At 40.7% G+C, this 27,415-nt stretch overlaps 2 protein-coding genes across 4 annotated transcripts in view; one reads left to right on the top strand and one right to left on the bottom strand.

Moving 5' to 3' along the window:
* LOC136445232 (E3 ubiquitin-protein ligase RNF14-like) overlaps nucleotides 1–12,718 on the top strand; it is a 15,174-nt gene extending 2,456 nt beyond the window's left edge. The window contains exons 1-14 of one of the 3 annotated variants that reach the window (XM_066443108.1): nucleotides 127–174; nucleotides 300–426; nucleotides 620–709; nucleotides 1,210–1,354; nucleotides 1,879–2,113; nucleotides 2,536–2,691; nucleotides 4,166–4,348; nucleotides 4,862–4,961; nucleotides 5,456–5,602; nucleotides 7,527–7,592; nucleotides 7,876–8,066; nucleotides 8,609–8,765; nucleotides 9,335–9,451; nucleotides 9,669–12,718. In XM_066443108.1, the coding sequence (XP_066299205.1) occupies nucleotides 322–426; nucleotides 620–709; nucleotides 1,210–1,354; nucleotides 1,879–2,113; nucleotides 2,536–2,691; nucleotides 4,166–4,348; nucleotides 4,862–4,961; nucleotides 5,456–5,602; nucleotides 7,527–7,592; nucleotides 7,876–8,066; nucleotides 8,609–8,765; nucleotides 9,335–9,451; nucleotides 9,669–9,773 (1,797 nt within the window). In that variant the 5' untranslated portion in view covers nucleotides 127–174; nucleotides 300–321 and the 3' untranslated portion in view covers nucleotides 9,774–12,718. The other 2 variants (XM_066443109.1, XM_066443107.1) reach the window with 2 other exon arrangements.
* LOC136445226 (uncharacterized) lies at nucleotides 11,695–27,415 on the bottom strand. The gene is made up of 27 exons (XM_066443096.1): nucleotides 27,339–27,415; nucleotides 26,773–26,901; nucleotides 26,279–26,554; nucleotides 25,656–25,739; nucleotides 25,031–25,132; nucleotides 23,792–23,863; nucleotides 23,253–23,428; nucleotides 22,634–22,727; nucleotides 22,320–22,401; nucleotides 21,816–21,891; nucleotides 21,585–21,666; nucleotides 21,164–21,232; nucleotides 20,721–20,889; nucleotides 20,030–20,175; nucleotides 19,316–19,437; nucleotides 18,634–18,731; nucleotides 18,110–18,286; nucleotides 17,578–17,628; nucleotides 16,711–16,968; nucleotides 16,160–16,291; nucleotides 15,630–15,794; nucleotides 14,716–14,978; nucleotides 14,191–14,329; nucleotides 13,497–13,753; nucleotides 13,029–13,158; nucleotides 12,404–12,447; nucleotides 11,695–11,773 (listed from the first exon to the last, which is right to left on the bottom strand). The coding sequence occupies exons 1-26, from the start codon at nucleotides 27,411–27,413 to the stop codon at nucleotides 12,419–12,421; spliced, it is 3,453 nt and encodes a 1,150-aa protein (XP_066299193.1). The 5' UTR covers nucleotides 27,414–27,415; the 3' UTR covers nucleotides 11,695–11,773; nucleotides 12,404–12,418.

Below are 27,415 nucleotides of genomic sequence, written 5' to 3'. Positions count from 1 at the left end.
TGATAAATTTTGCAAGAAATAGAATATTTTGCCTTATAAAATGCTTCAAAGCATCACTTGTTTGGCCAAATGTCTTATATTGTGAGAATTCTACTGTCTAGTAAATTTTGAAGCTTTCCCTATTACTGCATGAGATGTCCTGTAGAAAGCTAAGCGGGTTTGTCACTTGTGCAAAAAATAGGTACGCAATAGAGGAAGCCTTACTTACAAAGTAGCAGTTAAGAGTACATGAATGATGGTCTGTATACTGTGATCCTTTGTTATGCACCACTTAAGCTGTTTTTTATGTGATTTGCTTGTAGAGAAGATGTGAAAGTCGACATGGCGGAAGGACAGAGCGAACCCGGAAGTGTTGTTGTTGATGGCGGGAATGTTTCCATGGAGAGGGTGCAGGCACAGGCGAATTTCGACGAACAAAACGACGAGGTGAGATAACTGTTACATCAGCACTGCCTACAGACGACGTGCTTACCTAGTTCACCGCACATTGACAACATGTAATGCAGTTCTTTCATATTTCTAAATGTAGTTTGGATATAGATAGATATATTACACAATATTGTATGAATCTTGATATTTGTATGAATGTAATCTTGGTGCCAATTGCTTACATTTGCAGATTCTAGCCCTGGAGTCTATTCTTGAACAAAACTTTACATTAAGAAGCAGACACAATGATGAGGAGGAGGGCAGTAGGTTTGCCTTCAAGGTAAGATTTGTCCCTTTTTGATGTTTATTGTCATTGAGCTATAGCCTGAGTGTCATCCTGTTTCAGTTCCAGGCTATACCTTCACCGGAAGGTAGAGCCTGGAACTGAAACAGGATGACACTCAGGCTAATTGAGCTAAAGGCAAGAACAAATTCTTAGTTTGTGGTTGAAAACCTGCTGATTGAAGAGTCTTGCTCAGTGTCACTGACAGAAGGTAGTGGATGCTACTTGAAATGTCTGACCATTTTCAAAATCATTGACTGCTATTTGGTGTATCTTATTATCTGGATGTCTAACCTTCAATGACACAAGAGCATATTGTTTGCACATTATCTGAAAGTCACAGTCAAAAGTGAAATATCACGCATAGAATTATGATAATCATCTTAAATCATACACTATCAATGAAACTGATAGGAATTCTTGTATTATAATTATAAATGAGCTGAATGTTCAAAATACATAATCCTTAAAGTCTCGTCTGATGATGCATTTTGCAGGTTGCTGTTCCTGTAGACTTACCCAGGGGACAGCTGGATGTACAGCTGTGGCTGCCTGGGGACAGCGATGTGAGGGAGGCTGGGGCAGCTGCTGTCTGCACATCAGCAGCATCGGGCAGACCAGAGTTCAACAGGTCCATGTCAGGTCAGCATCTCAAATTGATTATTGAGTTTGCTAGCAAGAGGGCTGAAAGGAGGTGTTCTCAGTGTGTTAGCAGTAAAGCAAGGGGAGGAGGCTCAAAGACTAAATACATATTGTGTTTTTAAGTTCACAACGAAAACCACAAACATAAAACCACTGCAAATATTCCACATTTTACAGTACTTTCTTTGTTTGTTTTGCATAACTTGTGAACTGCCTCAAGACCTAACAGGTAAACTGCTGGTAGACTTAATACAATACGTACAGGCTGCATTAGACCATACTGATAGGTTTGAATCAATCACACCAGGAAGGATCCCTACTCTCATCAATATGTTATGTGTTAGGTTCTTTAAAGGACTCGAGATGTGGCCCTCCTTAAACATGACACATGTAAGAAGAAATCGACATTTCCAGTCCTGGCAGAAATTATTTACTTGCAACTGCATCATAACAATGCTTAATACATTTGTGTATTGAACAAACATTGTACTCCTGTAACTTTTTCGATTGCTCTATACTTCCAGGTCGACGTTGGCATGCATCATTCAACGTCTCCCACCTGCCTCCGTTGACCCTTGACCTGACCCTTCCTCCGACCTACCCCAGCCATGCCCCGCCCTGTTTTGTCATCAGCTGCCTGTGGTTGGACGGAACTAAACTGAGCACGCTCTGTAAACAGTTGGACGCACTGTGGGAAGAGTCTAAGGGACTACCGATCATTTACACTTGGGTCGACTGGCTACAGAGTAGTACTATCCAGTGAGTCAGTTACTGTACTGATCACATAATTCTTGGGGGGGGGGGGTTCTGTTACCTGCAATATGTGATTCATGATACTGCGTCTGGATCTTACTAGCTTGCAAAGTTTCAAGTTGTTCATTACAGGGCTTGAAATTCACTTTTTGCATGGGAATAGGTGGTGCATTTGTGAACATAACCTAAAAAGTGCATGTATTACAATGCCTGGAAGAGGAGATTCTGACACACAAAAAATTGCAATGTTTATTGCGTCCTGATCAAATTGTGATTGGTTTGTTGGTTGCTTGGTTACTTGGTTAACTTTGTAAGTGTGTAATGCAACAAGCATGAAAACTGGATGAGTGAAAAATTCCTTAGTTATTGGAATATTACAGTATATGTACAAAAAAGTTGACAGCATATTTTGTTCATTTTTTCCGTAGATTCCTTGGTTTGGATGACTACATTATCCTGATGCCCGTCAGCATGACGTTTGATGCAGGAGCCACACCTCATGAGGAGGAACATAACTTCCAAAGTGACCCACGAGTCTTGTCTGAACAGGCCGACCCAGTGCAGTGTCTTCAGGAGATACTCAGGTCACTTCAGACATTCCTTGGACTTTTCTTAGGTTTTCTTGACAACAGGTGTTGGTTGTTTACTTCAATTCAAAAATTACACTTGGGAATGCCTTAGTCTTAAATGATCCAATTAAAGCAACTTAATCTATTTTCAGATTTAAGGTACAAATCACTTAGAAATGTATTGTAAAAATGTAGTCAACACATCATTTGAGATGTGATGTTACAGTGTACAAGATATACTAGTATCATGTGATGATAGACTACAATGTACAGGTTCCTACAGCTTGTACATGTTAGGTATTTTCAGTACAATGTAACGTTGGGTAACATAAATTCGGGATTTTTCCGATAATGGTTGACTGAAATCAATCTAGCAGAACAATAAACCATCCTTTTTTTCTATTATTCTGTCAGTATCATGTACTATCTTTGCACTAATCATATATATTGTAGATTTTGTCTCTTGTCGTGCTGACACCATAATATTTCAACTTGAAACTACCGTCCGCCGCACGCACAATGGCGGTGTTGTCGGACAGGGGGGCACATTAATTCGGTAGAGAAGATTCGTCTTGAATATCTTACCGCTAATCACATTTTATACAGCAGCTATTCGTTCCATCCTTGGCTTCAGGAGAGTGCTATGGATATAGACGTGTCCAAGTAAAAAAATACACGAAAAAACGGCCGTACCGCACGCATCAGGCCTTCGGGAACAACCCGTGTGTTGAGTCGGTAGAACGTCACTCGAAGTTCACCCCCACCGTCATGGAAATTTGTACATTATTCATCGGGGCGTTTGCTGGATGCCGTAGAAATGGTAATACTACTATGTCCATGTGTTTCTGCTTGTCCTAAGAGCAAACTTTGAGGAAAATATCGCCATCAGTCCACTATCACACACAACATTTAGACAAAAAAGTGTTCCTCGCAAACGTTTGTCGTCTGCCGAATAGCAGGATTCTGGGTAACGAATATGGCGGCGGGAAAATTCACCGTAGTGCCGTAGCCATTGGTTGTAGCAACAAAGAGGCGTTTTGATGATTAATCACACTTAGAGTCCAGTTGTAGGTTAGCAAAAGAGATTCTAATAAGTTGTATTGTAAATAATTGTATTTAGCAGGAAGCGGATGTGACATTTGTCTTATAAACCAGCGAACAACTATGTACATATAATTCTCCCACGAAGCCCTCAGACTGTGACAATAAGGGACGGGGAGTTTTTGACGTAGCCAACTTCTAATGCATGGTTATAGAAGCTTTTCAGACAGTGTTCTGAATGCGTTAGTCTGTCAAGTTGGCATTTCTAGCAGTATTACTGATGTTGCATCTAGCACATATCCCTAAACACCCGGTTTTCGAAAAATCCCGAATTTAAGTACCCCGCGAATTTATGTTACCCAACGTTACCTACATTTTTGCAAAGCCAAGCTGAGAGAGAGATGCTTGTATAGGTTTCTGTGCTAAACTACATGTTCACAATTCATAGGTTCAATTATGCAAATGAGTTTGAGGCCTTCCAAAAGAACACACAGGAGTGTGGGATCTGTTTTGACACTAAGCTGGGGGCTGAGTTTTTCCTGATGAGGGAGTGTCGACACTTCTTCTGCCATGAGTGTGTCGCTGGGTTCTGCCAGATCCATGTGAAGGATGGGACGGTTCAGCAGATCAGGTGAGAAAGGCTCTTTTTTCATGTCATCATCTAACCCTTATGATTTTAGCTCAAGCCATAAACAATCTTTATTGACACAACAAAAGTACAGCAACTTTTGTAAGGTCTTCTACACTGTACAAACAAATACTAGTATGGGGATACAAAAGGACTAACCTACGTACATCAGTATATGAATAATAAGTATATACTAGCTTCACTCTATTATGTGTTTTGTGCCATGTATGTTGTGTAATGACATATGTTTATAGATCTATTAGTTACCCTTTAAGTTACTCTTCCCTCATATGTTTATAGATCTATTAGTTACCCTTTAAGTTACTCTTCCCTCATATGTTTATAGATCTATTAGTTACCCTTTAAGTTACTCTTCCCTCATATGTTTATAGATCTATTAGTTACCCTTTAAGTTACCTCTTCCCTCATGAACTCATTGAAAAGCAGCGTCATGTGAGCTTCTCATGGATAAACAAAGTTTAAACAGGTGTAACACAGCAGGTGATGTTATTCCAGCTGCCCAGACGAGGGATGCGACGGCAGCCTGCCTCCAGGTGTGATCAGACAGGTGTTGGGGGATGAGGAGTACCAGAGATGGGAGAGTCTTCTACTACAGGTAAAAAGTTAAAATCCTTCCCAAACCTTTCAGTGTATAGACTGGTGGCCATCTCCATTTCAATAGCTGAAAGCAGCTGAAACTGTGGTAGTGAAAAAATAACTTTAAAAAAACACATACTACATCCTTTGTTTTCTTTTCAAAAGTTGATTTCAATTCTTTTTGTCTCTGTTCTTATTTTTCTTTAAGAGCTTTACTCACTCATTTGTTTCTAGGACAGATTTTAGCACCAAAAAAACTGTATCTAGAGCCAAAACAATCACCAGTCTCGTAGGAAAAAGCTTATGATTATGTATGCTTGTAGTCTAGATACATGTACATTTTTGTATCTTGTCATTCTGGTATATGATTCATTTAGTAAGTTTAAGTACAATATTGTATCTTTACCATGGCCCCTAATCAATGTGTATACAATAGGCTTGTTTCCTTTCATGAGGATGTACAGGCACTGATGAATGTAGATTCAGTATTTACTAACTTGCTTCTCCTCCCAGAAAACGTTAGACACGATGGATGATGTTGTGTGGTGCCCCAGATGTAACAATGTGGTGATCAGGGATGCTGACCAGGACAGCCAGCTGGGGCAGTGTGGCTCCTGTCTCTTCTGTTTCTGTACATCCTGTGGGGATGCCTGGCACCAAGTAATCAGTTTCAACTCAATAACTAGTTCCTTTAGACTGTTTGTTTGTTCCCATAACAAGTAAACAGCTTTTTAAAGTAAGGCAAAACACGGCATTTTTACGTTAAAAACAAACTGCGTAAGATTGATTATTAAGTTTAATCCACTCACACCTACTACTTTCATTAACTAGAGTTCCACGAACACATTATCTTCGCCAAATAATCAAGGCTTATTATGGAAAGTGATGAATATTTACGTGCTTATCACCCCCTGCAAATTTGATCATGCACCATACCATTTGGACGTTATGATTGGGCGAATGAGTCCAGTCTAGATAGGGTTAAAAATCATTTGGTGGTACAGGATTAGTATATGTGTAGAGTGTGCTGATATATGTTATAACTGGTCATGAAAAAATGTGAGTATGTTGATATTATATGGGCCACAAAGGTTCGATATGGCAGTGTTGAAAGTTGAAAGTGATGATGAAATAGTACAGTCAATACATATGAATAGAATAAATCTGGCACGTTTTAGGTGTTTTTAGTCAGGCTTTCTATTTTGTCCCTATTTCGGTATGTCGCCAACCGTGTTGAACAAAAATGCTTAAACTGATCAAAAACCAGCAGGACCCACACCTCTGCTTGGAGAATAGTTTATTTATTTGACCTACATGTACGTTTATGCAAGGCTATCTGTTTACATGACCTGACACTGTCCCATGTCCCATTGAAAGGCAGTGGGTTAAAAAAACTTTCCTTACTAATTATGCAAATTAGCTCCTTATTTGCATAATTAGTCATTGATAATGTAAAGCACCATCCGAGCTCTCTACATACCAAACATCACGACGATCTGTCGCCCCCTTCTCAAGTTATTCATGTCCGAATGCCAAAACAAAAACACCCACTGCAGTTCTTAACAAGCCGCTAGGGGGCCAAAATTTACAGAACTTACTTTCTGTGGCATGAACTATCTACCACACAAAAATCATGACCATAGCACTTTCAGAAAATATGCCCCTAAATTTTGAAGCTCTGCTGCAGTACCTTTGGTACCCGCTAGAAGGCCCATTATCGAACTTGACCTTCCTTTCTGTAAATCCTACCCATCCACTAAATATCATACAGATCCATCAACAGCTTCTTGAGTTATGTTGTCCACAAGAAAATTCACATCCACACAAAGCCCGCTGCAGTACCAACGGAAAATACCAGGGGAACCATTTTTGAACTTGACCTCCGTTTCTACAACATCTACACACCTGCAAAAAATCCTGAAGATCCATCAACGTTTCCATCACTTTTTTTGCCTACATAAAAACACAAAAAAATTCAAAGTCCGCTGCAGTACTATTGAAAAACGCAAGGTAAACCATTTTCGAACTTGACCTTCCTTTACACAACCACTACACACCTACCAAAAATCATAAAGATTCATTGAAGTTTTCTTGAGTTATGCTCCTGACATACATTCAGACCCACCCAACAGATTTTTCAACCGAAAACATAATCTTCTCCGAGTACAAGTACTCGGCGAAGATAACGAGTGAGGTAGCTTCTCTAAATGACTGTGGTCTGGCTCTCCTTAAACAAGTCTCTGGTACTCCTGAGACCAGACGTCCGCTTTATGTCTCATCTAAGAGCAAAGGTTCATGTACTCATTTTCATATTAGTCAAGTGAGGAAATTTGTGTAATTAGTGCCTTTTCCAATGGGACAACATTGGGATTAAGGCTAGGGATTTGAATTCATAACCTTGAGATTGTACGAGAGTCAATACCCCTGACCATGAGGCTTAACCATGCCACCTTTGTGTATGTAGAAGCTTGTTTAGATATTTGATATACTTCTGAAGTAACCTTTCTTCAGATGCACATTAACAGTGGATATAAAGTTCTATGTAATGTTGTTTTTACTCTAATGTACCTGTTATTAATTGTAGTCCAGAGAGTGCAAGTCTGTAGAGGACAAGCTGCAAGATCTCACCAAGCAGCTTCTAGGCGACAAGGTAGGTATTAAAACAAATACATCAGACATTTGACAAGCTTGATTCCTATTGTGTTCAGTTATGTGAATGGATTATGATAAACTCACTGATTTAATTTGAGCAGAGCTGAAGTTGTAAACAATTGAATCCTCAGACAGGAACAATTGTTTAATGTACAGGCCCTTTTATCATGCAGACTTACTTTTGGTGTTGTAAAAAGTTATTGAGGCTAAAAGTTCGCTGAATGTTGCTTTGTTTATGATGAGACAAATATCATTAATATTTTTGATTGATTGTTCTTTAGGCAGGAGAGGTTGGGGAGGGGACAGAGGAAGAAATTATTGCTGCTGCTAGAAATGTCCGTGACCCAAGAGAGTTGCAGAGGAAGGCCCAGATGCTCAGTAGGTTGCGTGCAGAAAGGCTTTCCAAAGTCACCATCACTAGAACCACCAAACGCTGTCCACAATGCAAGACAAATATTGAGAAGAGTGACGGGTAGGAAAAAATGCATCGATTCATAGCCATGATTTAACTTTCTGAAGCAGGATTAAACTAAGTGTGTCATAGAAGTGGCATCATCTACTAACATAATTCACCAGGCTATATAATTCCGCCACCCTGAAAATACACGTCCAAACAGATCTCCAACCCAACGTCCCCCAGTATAATGCACTCCAGTATATCTAAATGTGCATGTGCATTAACCCAAAGGATGCTTCACAAGAAAATCAAGAGATCTCTCCAACACACTGTTTTTTAAAGTGGCGGATTTATGTAACCCGGCGGATTAATGTTGATGGAGATTATCCTTGACAAAGACTGGATTCAGTTGGAAAATAGGGTAAGTCTCATTGTGTTGGAAATCAAACTTTAGTTTGATCCAGCTTCAGAATAAAATTTTACCAACACAGTGGAATCTTGAGGCTATGATGCAAGTTTTATTGGACCGAATTGTTAATTATAATTAGTTTGGTTAAACATTTTGTGGCACAGATAAAGCAACTCACACATACTTCTGTATCCATCCTATACTTCAGGTGCAACAAGATGACATGTTCCCAGTGTGGTACATACTTCTGCTGGCTGTGCAGCAAGAAAATCAACGGTTACGACCACTTTGGATCAAAATGTATTCTGTTCCAACCATACGTGGCCACTGTTTTTAACAGGGTACCAGAACGGGAAGTTCCTGAGGTTTGTAAAGTTTTTTTTCGCTTTCTAATTATAATCAGTTTGTGGAAACAGAAAGATGATTCAATGTTGTGGGCACTGCAGCAAAGCAAGCATTACAGTGATTCAGCTACAAAGTGTCCAAAGCTACAACCTGTGTACATGCTAAATTTTCATTCAACTTTCTTTTATTATGCATTTCACATTCAGATTGACAATTTGAAAGGACCGTCAGTGAAGGTAACTGGAAAAGAGTATCAAATGGAAGGTTTTTATGGGATGTCATATAGGGACACCAACCTGGAGGAAGACACAACTTAATTTGCATTTTATTCAATCGTAGCTCAAGCATTTTCAGATACCAAGAGATCTTCTCACCCTCCTAGATAACCTCTATTAAGTTTGTGTATCACACAAAAAAGGATAACCTAAGAAAACATTTATTGATCTAAAAACATAAACTGATGAAAATTCATTTAAACCTTTGAGATGCAAATCAAGGACACCAACGTGGTGGTCAGCACTTGCCCACGATATAGAAAAGGACTAAAAATGCTTTATAGTCTAAGTAATGAGGTGGACTTATGTTACAGGGTATGAGGCGACTACAGGAAGCCCTTGCGCTGGACCCAGAGGCAATCCACCGAGTCAAGAACTGCCCAAACTGTCGACAAAGGAACCTGAAGATGGGAACGAACAACCATATCAAGGTGTGATACATAGAGCAAAATTTAGTATAACTTTATGATTATTAGTTTTCAAATTCAGAGTGTTGCAGTTTATGAGGTTGTATCTATTTTCCAATTGATCTTACAAGGTGTTGCCTCGAGCAGAAGCCTGCAGGCATTGAAATTATCAATTCTAAATAACTGTTATTTCTTTCAGAAATGTATCATTTTTAATGTTTTCCAATTGTGTTTATTTCAGTGCTGGTCCTGTCGTGCTAACATCTGTTACCAGTGTTTGACCAAGATTACCGGTTCAGTGACATCACACTTTGTCCCACCAAACCCCTGCAAGCAACACAGCTAACACTTAGATGTGTCCGTTTCTGTGACAAAGGAAGACAACAGGCATCAGATGCTGCTATATGTGAGCAGTTGAATTTCATGATAGACAATATTACACACGTCAGTTGGAGACAAAGTGTAATCTGGCAGAATCTGGAATTCTACCGGTAGAGATCCTGATCGGAGTCTGTGAATCTATACTTTTAAACTTTAATTCCGGTCACTTTAGACCAATGGAGTGGCTTGAAATTTAGGATTAATAATTGGGAGACTTCTCTAACACATTCCTAGCATCAGAGTTTCTGTAGACAGAGATCCCAATCGAAGTCTCTGTCACCGGGATCTCTACTGGTACAATCGCCGACTCTACCAGATCAAAATCTCCACCCTGACCAATTGTGCTTTATCGATGACAATCTTTTTGCTGGGTTCAACATATGGAAGATGTATCATAGTCTACATGCAGATGTCCAATTGTCAGCTGATTTTAGTGATTTCACGAGCAACCAATGGACTTTATATATTAATGTATTTATATGTTATGCTTACAATAACTGAGACTGACATTTTTCATTCCCATATTGTAGCCTTTATTTGATCACCAAAAATCTCCATTCACTTTCTTAAAGAAGTGTCACAAACTATCCCCTTATATGTATACTATATGATATATATCCTTCCTATTATGTTTTAAAAAGTAGTTTTCATAGTCACCATATAATAATATTTAGTTGTTAGTAAGAAAGAATTCCAGCAGTTTCCTGCTCTCTATAAAATCATCCTTCAGTGTTTTGAATTGGAGAATATTGCCAAATCTTATTCAGTCAAGTCATTACTGCTACTAATGTCCTAATAGAGTGTTTTACGAGATTTCTTTTGTAAGTTCTTCAGTGTGATGACATATGAATTTGTCATTATAAATTTAAACAACCATTTATTATATCTGCACACTGGTCATTTTGATTCAAAAAGTCTTTAGAATCTTTCACATTTTCTATCTGTTTTTCTTAACTGATAATGTTTGATATTGCTAAAAAAACCAAGTGTAATTATGATAAGCAATTTCACATTACAGATTATGATAAAGAGATCAACACTTTTAAAAGAAGGAAGATAATTTTGTTTTTGTCCAGCATTGTGCTGCTATGACGAGGAAAATGTCAGTTCTAAATGACTTAATCATGAAAGATTTAAAAGTACCAAATTGGACCTTCTTAACATCTACCATTATTTTGCTTTATTTGCCCACATCAAGAATCAATAGAATACTGTAAAATAATGCAGTGTTCGCAGTGGTTTTAAGTTTGCGTTTGAGACAATAGTAGACAAGGGGACAGGACTAAAAAAATGTTGCAATTGTTTTAAGTTTGCAGCAAAGAGCTTACCACGAAAACCGCGAACATACGTGTAAAACCACCATTAACATTTTGGCATTTACAGTAATCTTAGACTAGTAATATATCTTTGTCTTGACTCCCACATCTACGTCGATTGCTCACAACATGTTAGTAACTTATGATCATCAAAAGTACATAAACGTAAACCTTAGCAACATACTTGTACAATAGAACCCAGATACCTAAATAAGAACGATATTAATGAGAACAAGAAATTCAAGGTTTCACATTTAACTTAACTTCTTTCATTTTAGGCTTGTTCTTCACAGTTTGAGGCAGAAAGGCAAGTAGCAGAAGTACTAGTTGACAATGACAAATGAATACTAATTGACAATGACAATAACAACAACTAATTGTATATGTATAGGATTGTAACGTTACCATACTTCCACTGATTACAATGTCTGATTTGTCCAGCTATGACATGTAAAGGTGCTAATTTACTTCTTAACCTGTGGCTCAAAACTTTGTTGTGTCACTTGCAATGCATGTCTTGATAATATATGCTTACGCTTACAAGAGATGAAATTAAGGCTGTGGAGCCTCAGTAGTCATCTGATGATGATCAGGTCAGTTATACCGTCAGTAGTCACTAGTCGTCAGGTCAGTAGTTTGTTCCTCCGACCTGAATCAGACACAAAAGAACAGAGTTTGGTTTGTACCAGAATCTGGATTAGATGTTAAGACCCTGTCACACAGTCAACGAGCTTCAGCCATATTTGTTGATCACCAGAAGGTTACGATTTTTTTAAATCGACAGTGTTGCTCATATTTTCGCCTGAAAATGTACTGTTTGGTCAAAGATCTGCAAACATCGGATGATCCTGTAAAATCATGTGATGTGAACACTGTTGGCATATCACTTCCCAAAATTTCATTTAGATCTCGTTTAGAGCAAATGTCATTTAGAGTATTTCATGCTGTATGACAGGGGCTTTAACAACAGACAGGAAGGATTTATTCAATAACGAGCTATTACTTTTGCCAAGAAGGTCATATTTTTTTGTCTTTTGTGGACAGGTGAAGAACTTGTGAAAGAATATTCATGATATTTGTTATGTCCATAATTATTTAGTATATTCAATTTGGTAAAGTGCAGGACAAGTTTGATTATGTGCCCCCCCCCTCACCAAGGTGCCTTTCTATGCATGGTGCTGCAGCTTTTAGGATTTGTATCCTATACTATAAAATCAGGTAGTCAATATAATTTAGTGAGTTATTAAGCTATAGAAAAAAAGATAGTAGAAAAACGTACCAAGTATAGACAGGCTTAGCAGCAGCCAGCACTGTCTCCTGGTCCTGTGTTTTAGAAGAAAAAAAATACATTTCAAAATACATATCAGTTATGTAGATATTATCGCAATAACAAGTTTGCTGAAAAAGCAACAACTCTGGATCTACAATAATGGCCTTTGACAAAATAGAATTCAAATAATGACAAAAAAGTCATCAGTCTATCTAAATCAGAATTAGAATAATAGACAATGCTGTATGGTGATAAAGATTTTTATGTATATACATGTGTATTACTGTTTTAAGATATACAAAATAAATGAATTGATGTATTTTGGTTTTGGCCATGATGCTAACCTCCATTATGATTAATCCACCGGGTCACATAAATTCGTCACTTTGAAAAACAGTGGGTTTGAGAGATGTCTAGTACAGCACCCCCAGGTATGCACAGTTTAGTTATACAGGAGTGCTTTATACTGGGGGACGTTGGGTTGGAGATCTGTTTGGATGCATCTTTTCAGGGTGGCGGGAATTATGTTAGTGCTATGTGATCTTTAGCCCAGACCACATCATGTGATTTTGTTGCACAACCAATCACAATTGTACAGCCAAACTTTGCCCATGTTAGATGTAACATTACCTACCAATCTGACAGATGAACATCTTTTGGTCGGTGCAGTAAGTGTCGTCCCACTTGTAACCCTTGCCAGCCCAGAACTGCACACAGTCTCTGTCTCCTGGTTCATTTGGAGCCCAGTTGGTAAACTTGCAGTTCTGTCATTTCAAAAGAATGCTCTTGTAAGTAAGTAACCATGCAGTTCAACAACTTAGGAAACCACGCAAGTACATTGGGCAGCTGTTGCTTTTTAATTGCTGTCAGACTATTAGACATTGTTCTAATAGATATAGGGTTAAACGTTTTATCACCTCTCCCTTGTAACAAATCACATACTGTACAGTGATGAAAACACCAGTGGTTTCAAGTTCACGGTGAATCAGTCAAAACCATAAACATTAAACCACCGCAAAGATTTACTGTATTTTACTACGGAGGATTTAGACCAAGGCCATCAAATACAGGATACTACTAGTTACTAGCACATGTATCTTACCTTCAAAGGGGTGCCGTCACTGTACTTGAAGACACCTGTGTTGAGATTGTCCACGCCTATCCACATGTTCACACGTCCTGCTGCTGACTTGGCCATGTTGGCCAGGTGGGCGTTTGTAGCTGCTGTCTTCGGAGCAGCCAGCGTTCCTCCATCGTTGGCACATGCCGCATGGGCAAGGCGATAGGCCTTTCTCTCAGTGAAGACTTTGTAGCACGTGTCCCCGAATTTCTCGTAGCCATCCGGGCATGTTGGTGGACCTGGGTTGTCGGGAAAGCAAACTAAATAATTCGCTCTTAGAACTTTACTTTTGTTCAAAGCTAAATAAGAGGCAAAGAATATGACCTGTGAGCAATAGGCAAATGGTCTGTTGCCTATATAGCAACACAGAATTGTCAAATATGATGTTATGTAACGTGATAAAGGCATTCTATGCTGGCAAAACCGGTCTTTCAGCACCAAGGGCAGTATCCCGCTGTGTAAGGCTTCGGCATTATACAACACTACTGTCTGTTTCCATACATATTATTTTGGAATTTACAGCATATAGTTGCTGTGGCTGCTTTCTACAATCTATAGCAATTCGAAAAAAAGTTTTTTTTGGGGGGGGGGGAATTGATGGGCGGGCAGATGTCATCCATATAACGAAATCAACATGGCACTATGCAATACCTGTGTGAGCTACAAATGTACTTACCAGTTTCACATATGAATGCCTTTGCATCAGAGCAGTAAGTGTCGTCCCACATGTAACTGTTGCCGGCCCAGTACTGCCCGCATTTCGCATTACCATTAACCTTGGGTTCACCCGGTGCCCAATTGGAGTAAGTACATTCCTGTGACAAAATGAAATAAAAACAGCATCTGCATGTTTAAAAGAATCACTAATTGTCTTGGAAAGGATCTCCCTGTAGCTCAACTGGTATCAGTTCCCCACTTGATCTCCTGGTTCCAATTACTTGATTTAGTTGGTAACTGGGAGACCCCGGTTCAATTCCGGGACAAGAGATTTCGGTAGGAGCTACACTCGTCTTTCTAAAGGGACGGAAAAGGGGAAGGACTAGCAACCCCTCCCTGTAGAAATACACACACCCTCTGCTACTGAAATAGGAAGGAAACTTGCTACCCTATTGTGCCAGTCTATAGCACGTCAAGGGTCTGAATGAACAAATAAATTGTCTAGGAAACGGTCCCAAATTCAATATTTTCAAATATGACTTACCCCCAAAGTACTACCGTCACTGTATTTCCAAACCCCCTGCTCTTCTCCCCTCTGGAGCCCAATCCACACGGCCTGGCCATTCCCAACTTTCATTTTAGCAAGTTCCACCAAAAACCTCTGAATTTCGGCTGTCTTAGGTGCAGCCAGGCGTCCTCCTGTACTTGCACACTCATTCTTTGCTTCTTCGTTGGGCTTCTTCTCGGTAAACGCCTTGTAGCAGCGGCCTTTAAACTTCTTGAAACCGTCTCCACAGGACCATCCATCTGACAATACAAGAATGGGTGTCAAGCTTTGATAGCGTATGTAGTTGTTTCTACTTGAATCACTTCAAAATCATAGACATTAGTATAAAGCCTAGATAAACGTGTAACAGACTTAGTAACTGACAAGGTTCTTCTCCTATTGGGTCTGTTAGTCCTCACTCTCGAGTTCGTCTCCAGACTATTAGTTTCTGACTTAAGCCCGGTTACACATAGCCAAACATGGCCTCCCGACCACCCCCCAGCCACCCCACCACCACCGCCCCAACCATGGTTGGGAGTGGTTCGACAGTAAGGTTGGCTCGTGTTCGGCTGCGCCAGCCGAGTGTTTTCAGATTTTGAAAACATTCGGCTGTGGACGGGAGGTCTGGAATGGGTTGGCTGGTGGTTGGGAGTAAGTCAGTAGTGGTCAGGGTGTGTTTAGGAGTCAATTTTTACTCTTGATCTAAAACTGGTCAAACCTTAGTTGGCTGGTGGTCGGGGCCATGTGTAGGCTGTGTAACCGGGGCTTAAGGGAGAGGAGATTCAAACTTTAAGCGGCCTCCCGTCCTCGCTACGTGGTGACAAAAGAGACCACGCCAGTAGACCTTAGCCTGCGTCCGCGGGGAGCGGACGAAAGCTAAAAAGGCTGGTAGTCAGGCTCAGTAGACCTACCCGATGTCGATGGTATCTTATAGACAGAGTTCCTCCAGGTACCTCCACATCTCTCCTCCATGTTACCTGCACACGGGCGGTTACATTCGGACTCCGGCCGCGCGGGCTCCAGTTGGGCGAAGTTGGCCTCATTGCCGCAAAAACATGAATAAGTGTACTGAGTCGCTGTAGAAGTAAAAAAATATGAAGCATAAAGATAGCAACAAAAAAAGACTTGGGACTTTCTGACATCTCTGGGCTGTAGCAATATTTGATCAAGTTCATTCATATCTAATGTCTGTCCAAACAGTTTGGTTTGTGTGAAGAGTTGGTGTTCTAACTGCCAATAACATTAATCCGCCTGGTTACATAAATCCGCCACTTTGAAAAACAGTGGGTTTCAAAGATCTCTAGTGCAGCACCCCCCAGGTATGTACGGTAGATATACGGTGGTGTATTATATAGGGGGCGTGGGGTTGATATCTTTTTGGACGTATCTTCTAAGGGTGGCGGAATTACGTACCCCGGTGAAATATGTCAGTAGATGTTACCTGCGTAGCTGTACCCCAGCCCACTGCAGTGGTTGATGCAAAAACCGGATGTCATCTTCCTGGGATCCTGAAGTTTGCCACCCGGAAACGTCCGACTCGGGGAGTCTTTGTAGCAGCCCACGTACATGTGGTCTGTCAAAAGTTGGAGGAAAATTGTTATCTATCAGATTCTGTCTGCAGCTTTCATTTCTGGATGTATCCTAGCCTCTACTAGGCTCCACAGATGGTTGGAAAAATAGTAGAAATTTGCCAGATAGAGTAAATGCTAAGACTTGTGAGATGGCCAATTGTCCCTCTATCCGAAGCCGACTCCCTTTTGATACTATTTACTCTTTCTGGCAATTTCTACTATTCTTCCAGCCATCTGCGGAAATAATATGATAAGATTTTAACATCGTCAGCTCAAATAATATAGAAAGAGATGATTATATTTGTTAGGAAAGTCCGTTCGGGCCTAGTCTCCAAATGAAGAGAAAACAGACATTACCTGATCATGATATTTAAACATGTCAAGCGCCACCAACCCGCCCCTCTTTCTTTGGTGTGTTTACCTGCTCTAGATGCAGGCCCAGTGCACTTGGATAGCATACAGTATTCCCACTTCTTCTTTGGGTCCGAGCTATGACACCACGGCCGAACTTTGAGGTCCGGGTTCCTGCAGTAGTTGTTGTCCAGTCCGAGGTTTGGATATGTGGCCGGGTTGAAGCTGTGCTGGTGCGGCGTCTGAGAGCTCCAGGCCTGGCAGGTTTTTCCGGACAAGGTCGTACTCGCCGTTCCACGGTAGGTTCCACCCATGTCTTCATAGCATTCTGAGTACAATATAATCATAAGATAACTTTCATGGCAATTTTGCAGCTGTTAGGGAACTGCAGCTGGAACGTGAAAGTAATGGAGCGGTCACATTCGTCGATGGTCGTTGTACAATTTTGATGTCCTAGAATTTTCCGACAGACTGTGACAGAACCTAATCTCCAAGCAGATCTAACGGCTGCAAAGACCGAATCCAACTGGCAAAAGGACTTTTTTTTATTGCAACCCGAGCAATAAAAACTCCTTTTGCCAGTTGGATACGGTCTTTGCAGCCGTTAGATCTGCTTGGAGATTAACAGAACCAGCCGACGACAAGGATCTAAGACAGCCATTTCCGTAACAAGACAGAATTTTTAGGACACATGCATGACTATTCCAGGGATTCCCTCAGTTTGCGATCTTACGAAGGTCGCACGACATATTTGACCTTGCCCTGATGTACCAAACACATTGAATGAAAGATTATCAGTTAATAGTTACAAGCTCACAAGCTTCGCATATGATACATTTCTATAATGTATGAATGTATGATACATGTCTGTCATTTACCATGTTGTATACGACATTAGAATGAATTGCTTTGTTAGATAATCGTTAAATATACGTACCACCGCCCAAACTCTGTAGCTCGATCGCTGACGCAGGATTGGTCGGCATACCTAAGGACAGGAATAGACATGATTCCCCATTTTAGATGACTACATCATGTTTTGTCACCTTCACATAGGTATGTCATATACGCAGAGCCTAGACTAAATTGACCAACACTATCTCAGAGCATATCTGGCACTTTGTGAACAGGGAAGTACGTCTTTTTTACTTTAGTCTTTAGATATAATCAATTTGTTAAAGAGACCGACCTGCGTATGCTTCTATAACAAACATTAATCTGTATCTTCAGCTAAAGGTTTAGGTTTAAACGTAGTTTTCAGTTCGATACAGAGCCTTATTTTTCTCGTACTGTAGTAGGGATCTGTTGCCTTCATCCGCGCTAAATGGACCCACTTTGCCCTGATAATGGCAGCAGACTAGCTGCAGAAGCGTAAAGAAAAATAGCGTTGCGTACCTGACAGCTGTGCTGAATTGATAAACCAACCTTATGAAATTATTTACGAATGGTTAGTTTTGTTTTTTACCTACCTTCATTGTCAGAATTGCGGTAGTCGACACAGCCAAGGCAGGTACAGTCGTAACCTTTGCTTCTGCAGCGGCCGCCTGAACAGCAGGGAGTCTCTCCATCAGGTGCGCATTGTCCAGAGGCTGCTGCAACTGCAGGGTACTGCCATCCACATCGGCCGTCGTCCCTCCATCTCTGTCCTGCAGGAAAGAAACAAACACAAGATTCACTGAAATGGGTATTCCCCCATAAATATGAACAACAGCGTTTTTACTCAAAATGTTTACCAATTATATATCACCCAGTACTAGTATGCTCATTTAAGCCTTAATTCTATGAATTTCAAAGCAGTTTTAAGCCAACCCTTTTTCATGAAAAATGGTTGCTACCTGAAGAATATGGAATCTCTGTTGCTGAATTATTGTTTGTTTGTGTATGTGTGTGTGTGTGTGTATGTGTGTGTGTGTGTGTGTGTGTGTGTGTGTGTGTGTGTGTGTGTGTTTGCTTGTTTTTGTGTTTGTTTTTGAGGAGTGGATGATGACTTTACCTGACTTGGCCGTGCTGAAGAAAGAGTACTTCATGAGGAAATGGCTGTCAAACGAATTGTCACTTCTGAAGGTGACTAGGAGCTTCGTACCTGACGAACTGAAACAGAAATGAAGTATTCTTCGATTATGTCGATGTGAGATACCATAATCCCCATAGGCGTGAAAATGAACAAGTGAAGCTACAAAGAACGTAATAACTGTTGAGCTGCGTCTTTCTTTTTTCTTTTTTTGCGACATTACATTCCAGCTGATCACCGAATGTCAATAGTTGCATTGGCAATCCAGAAAAGTAGCCCAGCACGTTTACTGGCGTATTTCTTAGTTTAGTATCCATCAGACTAACTACTAGTACGCTTGCTGAAGGGAGAAAAAAATTAGCTTGGGGACTGGGGAGTTTGGACACGACAGGGTAGCATTTGCTCCGTGGACTGACTCTCCTGACCAATCACTTACCCTACACATATTTTGCCGAATTCTATATCCACATAGGAAGGCCTAGTGGAGGTTAGTGTGGTTATCTACAGCAACTAAGGTGTCATTTAGGTATCAACGCTAGTTCACCTTTACCCACGGGTAACCTGTATCCGTTATCAGAAATGCTTAGATAAATGAGGAGACAAAACGCGATCACATGAACAACACTTCAGGTAACGAATAGCTTTAACAAATCACCCTACGTACACTATTGGCTTTCTTGTTGGAGTGCAGAAGCGGCCGACAACTGGTGACGTCGTATGTTCGCCATCCCGAACCTCAATCCAGTCAAACGGACAACCTATCCCAACATCAAAAGATTTTGACGACTGCGCGGGAAAAAAATATCATTAAGTAACACAATCCGTTGTAAATCAGGTGTTTTTCATCCTCTGCTTGAAAAAAATACAAGCTTTTAATCATTCTGCGATCAGATTTTAGACTTTTTATCATGGGCTAAGGAACACAGCTTTTTTCTACCGACGTTTCTGTATTCGTCGGGTATTTTGACCATATACTGACCAGCACGTTTGTAAAAAGGAAGCGTTTAAGGTCGTGTTCGTGTATTTAAGATCAATATCTCGGATATAGGTTCATTTAGTTGTGTCCAAAGACATATCTTATGCACCGGCTTTTACTTTGATGCAACGTTGACAAAAGAGAACGAAAGAGACTCGGTAAATTCAATAGGTTTAAATAGCAGGCCAATTATTTCATGTGCATTACGTTCTGCCGACGTGCTGGTGCCTGCTGTTCTTTTACTTCTTTTTGCACATCCAATTCTCTTACGTTCTATGTACTGCCATGACTGTCTACGGAACTATTCGGACCTAGACCTACTGTTCAAACACACGTAAAGACGTACAGCGTTAAATGTCTGTACATGGGTTTGTTTATTCGAAACTGTAAAAGTGTACTTACTAACGGAGGAATGGCCAGCCACAGTGTAACACGCAGACCCGCTGGTGCCTCAAACAGCCAATTAAAGACCCGGTTCATTGGGGTGGTGGTCCCGGCCGGAAATGGCGCCAGTACTCCAGGTGGGATGTCTACACGATTGTACGATTCTAATTTTAGAGGGAAAAAAATCATTTTAGCCATTCTTTCCTGTTAGTGTTGTAGATAATGTGATAAAGAACATAATGATTACTTTTCTTCCACAAAGCTTCACCATGAAACACCCCGTCCAACAGCTTCTAGTAACTAATGATAACCGGGGCAATCCAACGTTATCAGGTTGGTTGGTTATTGCAAAATAAGTTTCCTATCACAACCATGCATGCAATCACCAGTCGTGAATTGAGACGACAGGGGATAGACTCAGTCACGTTTGGGACCGCATCCTTGCCACAACGCCACCTTGCGGTAAGTAGAAGTAGAGTCAATTCAATCTCTGCTCAAGACGGTAGCTGTGGAGTTACTTAAACGTCCACCATGTGTCTGTATGGTTGTGTGGTAAGAACCTTATTTTACAACGTTATTCAGTCTCTTAAAACCTTATTTGAGCCTGGATTGAGTCTTAACCAATGTGTGGTGTATCATACTTCCATATCCTCTCTGAAAAAAGAAACAATATTTTACCAGAGTGTCAATATGATGTTTTCATACTCACTGATTTGAGGGGGAGCTGCCGCACGTTTTACTCTCCCCATGATGTCATCCGAACAGCTGCTGAGGTCCACCTTACAGTTCTTGCAGCACGGGTTGTTAGCGCTGCACTCCGCGTTTTGCTTCAACTTGCAGATTTGACCGTCACAACAGGGGTCGCTGGTTATACAACTCTGTAGAAACAAGTGAAACTGGTAAATTACAATATCTAGCATGTATGGTAAGAAATAAGAGGAATCATTTCGAAGATTTCGAAACATTTTCAGCAACTATGTCAAAATGCACGCGACTTTAATTTGTAGTTCTTCTGACGATCGCTTGTCGAGTTTTAACAGGAATTGGATCAATGAAACAAAAGTAATATACATTCGTTAATGGGATAAAACATACTGTGTAGTTTCCCATTTGCGATAGTGCTATCCATTGCAAAAATGAAACCTCTCTAACCTGGCTGTTCCCGCAATCACACTCCTCCCCTGCATCAAGGATCCCGTTTCCACACCTGAAGACGTCCTCCTGTGAACAGAGCGATCATCCGGTCAGACCACTTTTTCATTCGGACCAAAACTATGTCAAAGAGATACCCCGGCTACCTAATACGGTGACAACTTTTAGATCTGTTATGGATATGTACCAGTTTAAGGCTTCACAGACTTGATGCAATGTACAGGACAGTAACTGTTATCATGGATTGCGATGCGATGGGTAATGTCATCTTGAGAGCTCAATACCGGTTCTCTTTAGTAAAGGCAACAGGCAGGATGTTCGTAATGAAAATAAAGGCCTTGGCTCGACATGACTTGACTTGAAAATTGCAACAAGACGTTGAGCTACCTTTTTTTTTTTTACATTCAAAGATGGGATGTACCTGTGGCGGCTTGTCTGACATGCAGCTGTAGTTAGTTGCTTTGATCTTGTCAATGAACGTACTGCTGAAGGTCGTCGGATAACTGAGAGAAAAGTTCAGAAGTTTTTGTTGTGTGGTTTGCACAAGACGTCGGATCAAGAAATGCGCCAACAACACTGTCAATATCAATTGAATGAAGTGAAATAAAACCGAGTTCTGTCCTGGCAAAGTCAGTAGAATCCTAGTACTAACCTGTTTCCTCCCATCACACATTTAGTCCCGAAAAGTCGCTTTGCTGGACAGATAGAACTTCCGTCGTCGCTAGGATCTAATTCAAAAACATCTATGAATACAGCTGCAGACATCGGGTAGCCTCCATAGCAGGTTCTCTGGGCCTTTTTTTGGGACCGTACACTTTTTGCTGATGACTTCTTGCTGTAGTGAGTCGTTTGTGCAGCCGACCCGTAACAGAAACTATTGGTTACGAGTCGGCTGCACAAACGACCCAGTACAAGAAGAAGTCATCAGCAAAAATTGTTAGCATTATGAGCCCCAAAAAGGCCCAAAGAGCCTGCTATGGAGGCTAGACGACAGGGGACAAAGGGAGTCATCATTATGAAACCGTAAACTTACAAAGGAGAGATAAACATGGAACTTTTATCCTCTACACCATTCGGTGAACTTTGGTAGGACATAGGTTATCTATGTGTTTAAAGCTACACAGCGTTGGCAAAGATTTAAGAGATGTTGACTGACCAAAATTGTGACCATTGCGAAACTCATGACCAATCTCGTGCGCATTCCAGTAGTGGCTTACAGGTCTTTTGCTGCTTGCGACCTGTACAAAAACAGTGAAATGTTTGAAATTTCTTCCGGACAGCCATACAAAAGTGTTCGATAAACGAACAGAGAAATTTGGTAGCTCTAGTTTGCTAGATCTACCTCATGATAAGTAAACAACTGTTATCTGTTCTGTAAAGAGAAAAGAACATGTATTCTTAATACAGCGAAGTTTTAGGCTGCTGTTGGCAGTTGCTCAATTCACCCCTTTTTTTGCAAAGAAAACTTACCGCCATCACATAAGGAAAATCGTTCATTCCGTTGACTTTACAGAGATGCCCCATACCGGCGCCGGCGTAAACTGCATCCCAGTGCGGGGGACCGCTGAAAGGGATCGACAAAGTCACCATCATGTGTTGGAACATTACAATGAAGTCTATGTTGTAAGGATGCGCACAGACGCGAGAGTCTTCGTCATCCGTTCATAGTAGTCTCCTGACTGTCATCGCTGAGAATTACAGACCTTTGGCTTATTGACACGACTGTATTCAATGTGGCCTGCTAATATTAGCATTAGCTAGTATGGCTAGGAGTCATTTCTGTGACGTCACGACCCGTTACTGATACGTACCAAAGACCACACTGTAGAAAATTGCTTTAAATATTTCAGAGATGTTTTCAGTAAAGACCATTTTTTTATGTGAACGATGGAGGAAATTTCACGTCACAGTTACTTTAAAGAAAACATGTCAATGATTTATATGCTTGGCAACCCCAACGCGATCCAATGGAATGAAGCCGAAACCTATGTCAGGAAAAGAACTCAAATGGGGTTAGTCTATTTGTCTGGCAACTATGCTCCTACACATACCAGGCTAAACTTGTAATTAGACTTAAGAGAAAACCTACGCTATGTAAACAGCAGTATGGAAAGTCTTCTCGGGCCTGATGGTGTTCCAAACGTACTCTCGCACTTTTGGTTTCAGATAGTCGTTGTAGTTTGGTTTGGGGCCTTCTCCCGGCCAGCGCTCCGTCAAGACCTTCACTCCGACCAGCAGCACGCGGAAGTTGATCGTTTTATAAGCCTGAGTTGAAGACGAAAAGCCAATGTATTGATTGAAATCTTTGTACATGCTCGGAGCATAGCCGATGCTCATTTTTCAGATTAACCAATGTACAACTCGGAAATAGGAAATAAATATTGCATTTCATTTTAACGTTATTCAATTCATTATCAGCGTGTGCAAAAGACCAAACTTGAACTTCTACATTTGTTGTTCAAAAGTGGACTTCTAATCATAAGCAGTTGTAGATGTTTGTAATGATGTCTAAGAGGGTCAAGTGTTACACAGTATATAGTCATCATCAAATTTAAGGCTTGGAAACTCCGTGACGGAAAATTCAAATTATATCTTTCAAACACTTCCTCGTCAGACTTCTCTACTTACCTTGTCAATGATTGAAATAGCTTCCGTTGCCCAGTCCTCTATTGCGGTTATGTTCTTGTCCATCATAGTATACTGTGAATGCACGTGAGCAAACATATGGAATTATGAATGAATGATACTTCATACAACATACAACATTTCGTACAATTCAATGTCTAGAATGTTTTGTTGCACATTTGTAACATGTACACATAATGGCGTACAAACACTGGAGATCAGCTGCGCTAACCCACAATTCGGAAAAGATCTTCTCGAATATTTTAACAGGAGCTTAAAAACAACCAAGGAGGTTTAGATTTTAAACCTCCTTGAAACAACCTAAAGTGCATTGAAAGTGTTCGTAGTAACAGTATCGAAGTGCGTCAGAATAACTGGTACAAAGACATAGTAAACCTTAGCGTTCAAAGGGAATCTTGATACAATCGTCATATCATTCAAACACTCAGAGGAAGCCCAGATATTCTTGTGCATTTTGGTGAAACGCAGAAGGCGTTACACAAAACAAAAGATGTTAGTTTTTTTCCACACATATGATGACTCAAAACAGAAGACGTTAGCTGAAGATGTTAGTTAACAGTGTCGTGCAATGGCTAGAACCTATAATTTATCGGGTATGCTGTTTTGACAAAACAGCTCTAACCGAAGGAGCATATATTGATAATAAATATGTGATAATTATAATCATATACAATCATATTTGAATAATTATGTATAATCATACATAATCATATATAATTATATAATCATTCATAATCATATATAATTACATATACTACATAATGTTTTCATAGGACCCAGATCTTCTTGTGCATTCGGGTAGAACGTAGAAGGCGTCACACAAACAAAAGAGGCTAGGTTTTTTTTTCACACAAATGATGACACAGAACATTAGACGTTAGTTAATGGCCCGAACCTATGATTCATCGGGTATGCTGTGTCACAAAACAAAAGATGGAAGTCTTTAAAAATTACACAAAACAGAAGACGTTAATTACCAGTGCCGTACAGTGGCCAGAACCTATGATTTATCGGGTGTGTTCTGTTGACACAGAAAGAAAACATATATCATAGCACCCTTGTACGCACATGTCACTCCTTGACTGCACAATGCTAAGGGAAAGTAAATGTCTCATCGCCTGACGCCTTAGGGACAGTGGGTCGTCAATACTTTGTGGCGTGGGCATGGCACTGGTGGCTGCTAAATACTTACAGATCGAGTTAAAGACATATGAAACTTACAAAGTTGTAGTTGAAGATGTAGAATATCCTGAGATACCTCGTTGGCCAGTCAATAAGGAAGTTGGCATCATTCAGAAGGTAGTAGGGAACAGCCGGCCAAGTCTGGACGAGGTACAAAATACAACTCAAACAAACAAAACACAAGAACAACTGAAATGTGGATGTGATCGTGCGAACCCCTTAGCTGAGTGCAAGCAGAGTGCAAGCAGAGTGCCACAATTACTTAAGTTAGATGATTATTCGATGTATCCAAAATTCACGAGCTGAGCTTTCAAAGCTTCCATGTGATAGACACTGGTACATTGACAATTTGTCTCTGAAAGTCACCGGAAGGTATCGTGTAGTTGGCGGTGGTTTGCTGCAGATAACATGCATGTCGTAAAATCAGCGCGGTCACATTCGTCGTAGGTCAAATGATTTTGAAGCTGTAGATTTTTTAAGCAGGCTGTGACAGAACTGAGCTCAACAAGGCTCCAAGACGGTTGAATTTTGACACATGCACGAAGTTGGAGATCGTACGACGACCATACGACGTATGCGACCTGGTGGTAAGTTGTCATGTCTCAGGGAATACATTTTCTCGGCATTTCTTCCCCATTGCAAGATATCTTACGTGTTTACTGACCTTGATATCTTTGAAACACTCGTGGTGGTCACATCGGGACTTGTCGTTCCATCCCGGAATGATCTCACGGCGCTCCAACAATCCCTGTGGGACAACAGCAACAACAACAAAAATCAATTTTTTTTTTCGTTTCAAGAAATCCTCGTTTGAGGTGAAGCATTGTGCTTTTTCAAGTAGCTAGTGGTAGCGCAATGCGGCTTCGCTACGGCTCGCGTTTTTAAGCTAATGCCTGAAGCTAATGCCTGAAGCTCCTTCACACACGGGGCCGCCGATTTACGTCACCATCCGAAATGACGAATGCAATCCCTTACAACATGTCCGAGCTGGAGTCGACTCCTAGGATCGAACTCTGGCCCTAGGATCGTCTTAGTATATCTCTAATCATATTGCAAACGGACTCAGTTCATCACAGATCACATTAAGAAATATAACATGGGCCTGGCCTCGGAATATTTTGAGAAAGAAAGCTCCTCTGCTCGTGAACTATGAAAAACAAAACACTAGCTTCGGAATAAGTCGCATGCTACTAATAGAATGAACTGAATTGCTTGATATATCGCTGAATAAGACGTTTCTTGTTTTAAAAGCCACTACAGCCACCAATAACTTACACACACATGTACCTTCTTAAGTTGATTCGGTTCTTCGTGATCGAACGTCATCCAGCTCCGTCCAGCTGAGTCGCCCTCGCTGTCACACCAGCGCATGTCCTGGTCCATCAGGTCATCCTCGTCCGGAATGCCCCGACTGGAACTCTCTGACCACTCGTCCTCCTTCCAGCCTGCGTTTGGTTTGACCGTCGAGTCCGAAATGCCCCGGCTGGAACTCTCTGACCACTCATCCTCCTTCCAGCCTGCGTTTGGCTTGACCGTCGATTCAGCCATGACCATTCTATCATCCTAAAATCATGATTGTCCTATATGAGTATGTTGATTTATTCGGTATCGGAATTCTTTTCGGCATGGTTACATTAGCCGTAGGTTGTGAAAGGACTTGAACAAACAAACCAAACAAAGAAAGAAACAAAGAAACAAACCAGTAACAATGATCTTATGGGAGAGGTAGCAGGGGGTATCAGATTCCTTACTTTTTAACTTAAATACTGTTCACTACTAACCTGTGATGATTTTGACTCCATGTCCTCTAACAGTTCTATCATCTCCTCGACGATTTCTTGCAGGTTTTCGGATCTCTTGTGGCGAATCTGTGGTGCTTCATCAACCTCAGAGTCCCCCCGGTAAAGACCCTAAACAACAAGCATAACATTGACAGGTCAGGTCTTGGTGAATAAACTCAACTTCCATATTCTTGACAAACTTGATATGATCAAGACCACTACATAATGTCCTTGATATGATGCACCTACATGTAGTAAATTTTCGACTAGACTGTTTGTTGTCCTGTACAGTATGCTACAAGTGTATGTGTTGCACGATGTAGTTTAGGACTTCATTGCTTCGTCGTTTTCCCAGTAATCTATTGAATATTCTGTGCAACTTGACGTCTAGAGTATAGTACACCTTGTGCATGAGAACTTGCGAGAAAGTGCACCGTTCGGACCATGAAAATTTTGTATCTGACGTACAAAACTTGCGGTTTCTTGTCAAACTAAGTGATATTCCATGTCCTTATCACGTGTGACGTAAGTGAAAAACTATCACAAGACGAGTAGGAGGAACCAACCTGTGTTTGGGATGCTAACACTGAGCCCAGAATGAGGCTGAGCAAGACCAGATGGCGGGTTGCAGCCATCTTCATAC

Source organism: Branchiostoma lanceolatum, chromosome 11 (assembly GCF_035083965.1).
Source record: "Branchiostoma lanceolatum isolate klBraLanc5 chromosome 11, klBraLanc5.hap2, whole genome shotgun sequence".
NCBI lineage: Eukaryota > Metazoa > Chordata > Leptocardii > Amphioxiformes > Branchiostomatidae > Branchiostoma > Branchiostoma lanceolatum.
This window is presented reverse-complemented; position numbering and strand designations above follow the sequence as displayed.

Excerpts from the sequence above, each read along its gene's own strand:
- LOC136445226 (XM_066443096.1), bottom strand. The coding sequence starts at position 27,413 with ATGAAGATGGCTGCAACCCGCCATCTGGTCTTGCTCAGCCTCATTCTG. Across the intron at positions 21,892-22,319 it reads TCGCAATGGTCACAATTTTG|ATCCTAGCGACGACGGAAGT; the intron begins GTCAGTCAACAT and ends TTTTTGAATTAG. Across the intron at positions 21,233-21,584 it reads TGTCAGACAAGCCGCCACAG|GAGGACGTCTTCAGGTGTGG; the intron begins GTACATCCCATC and ends CTCTGTTCACAG.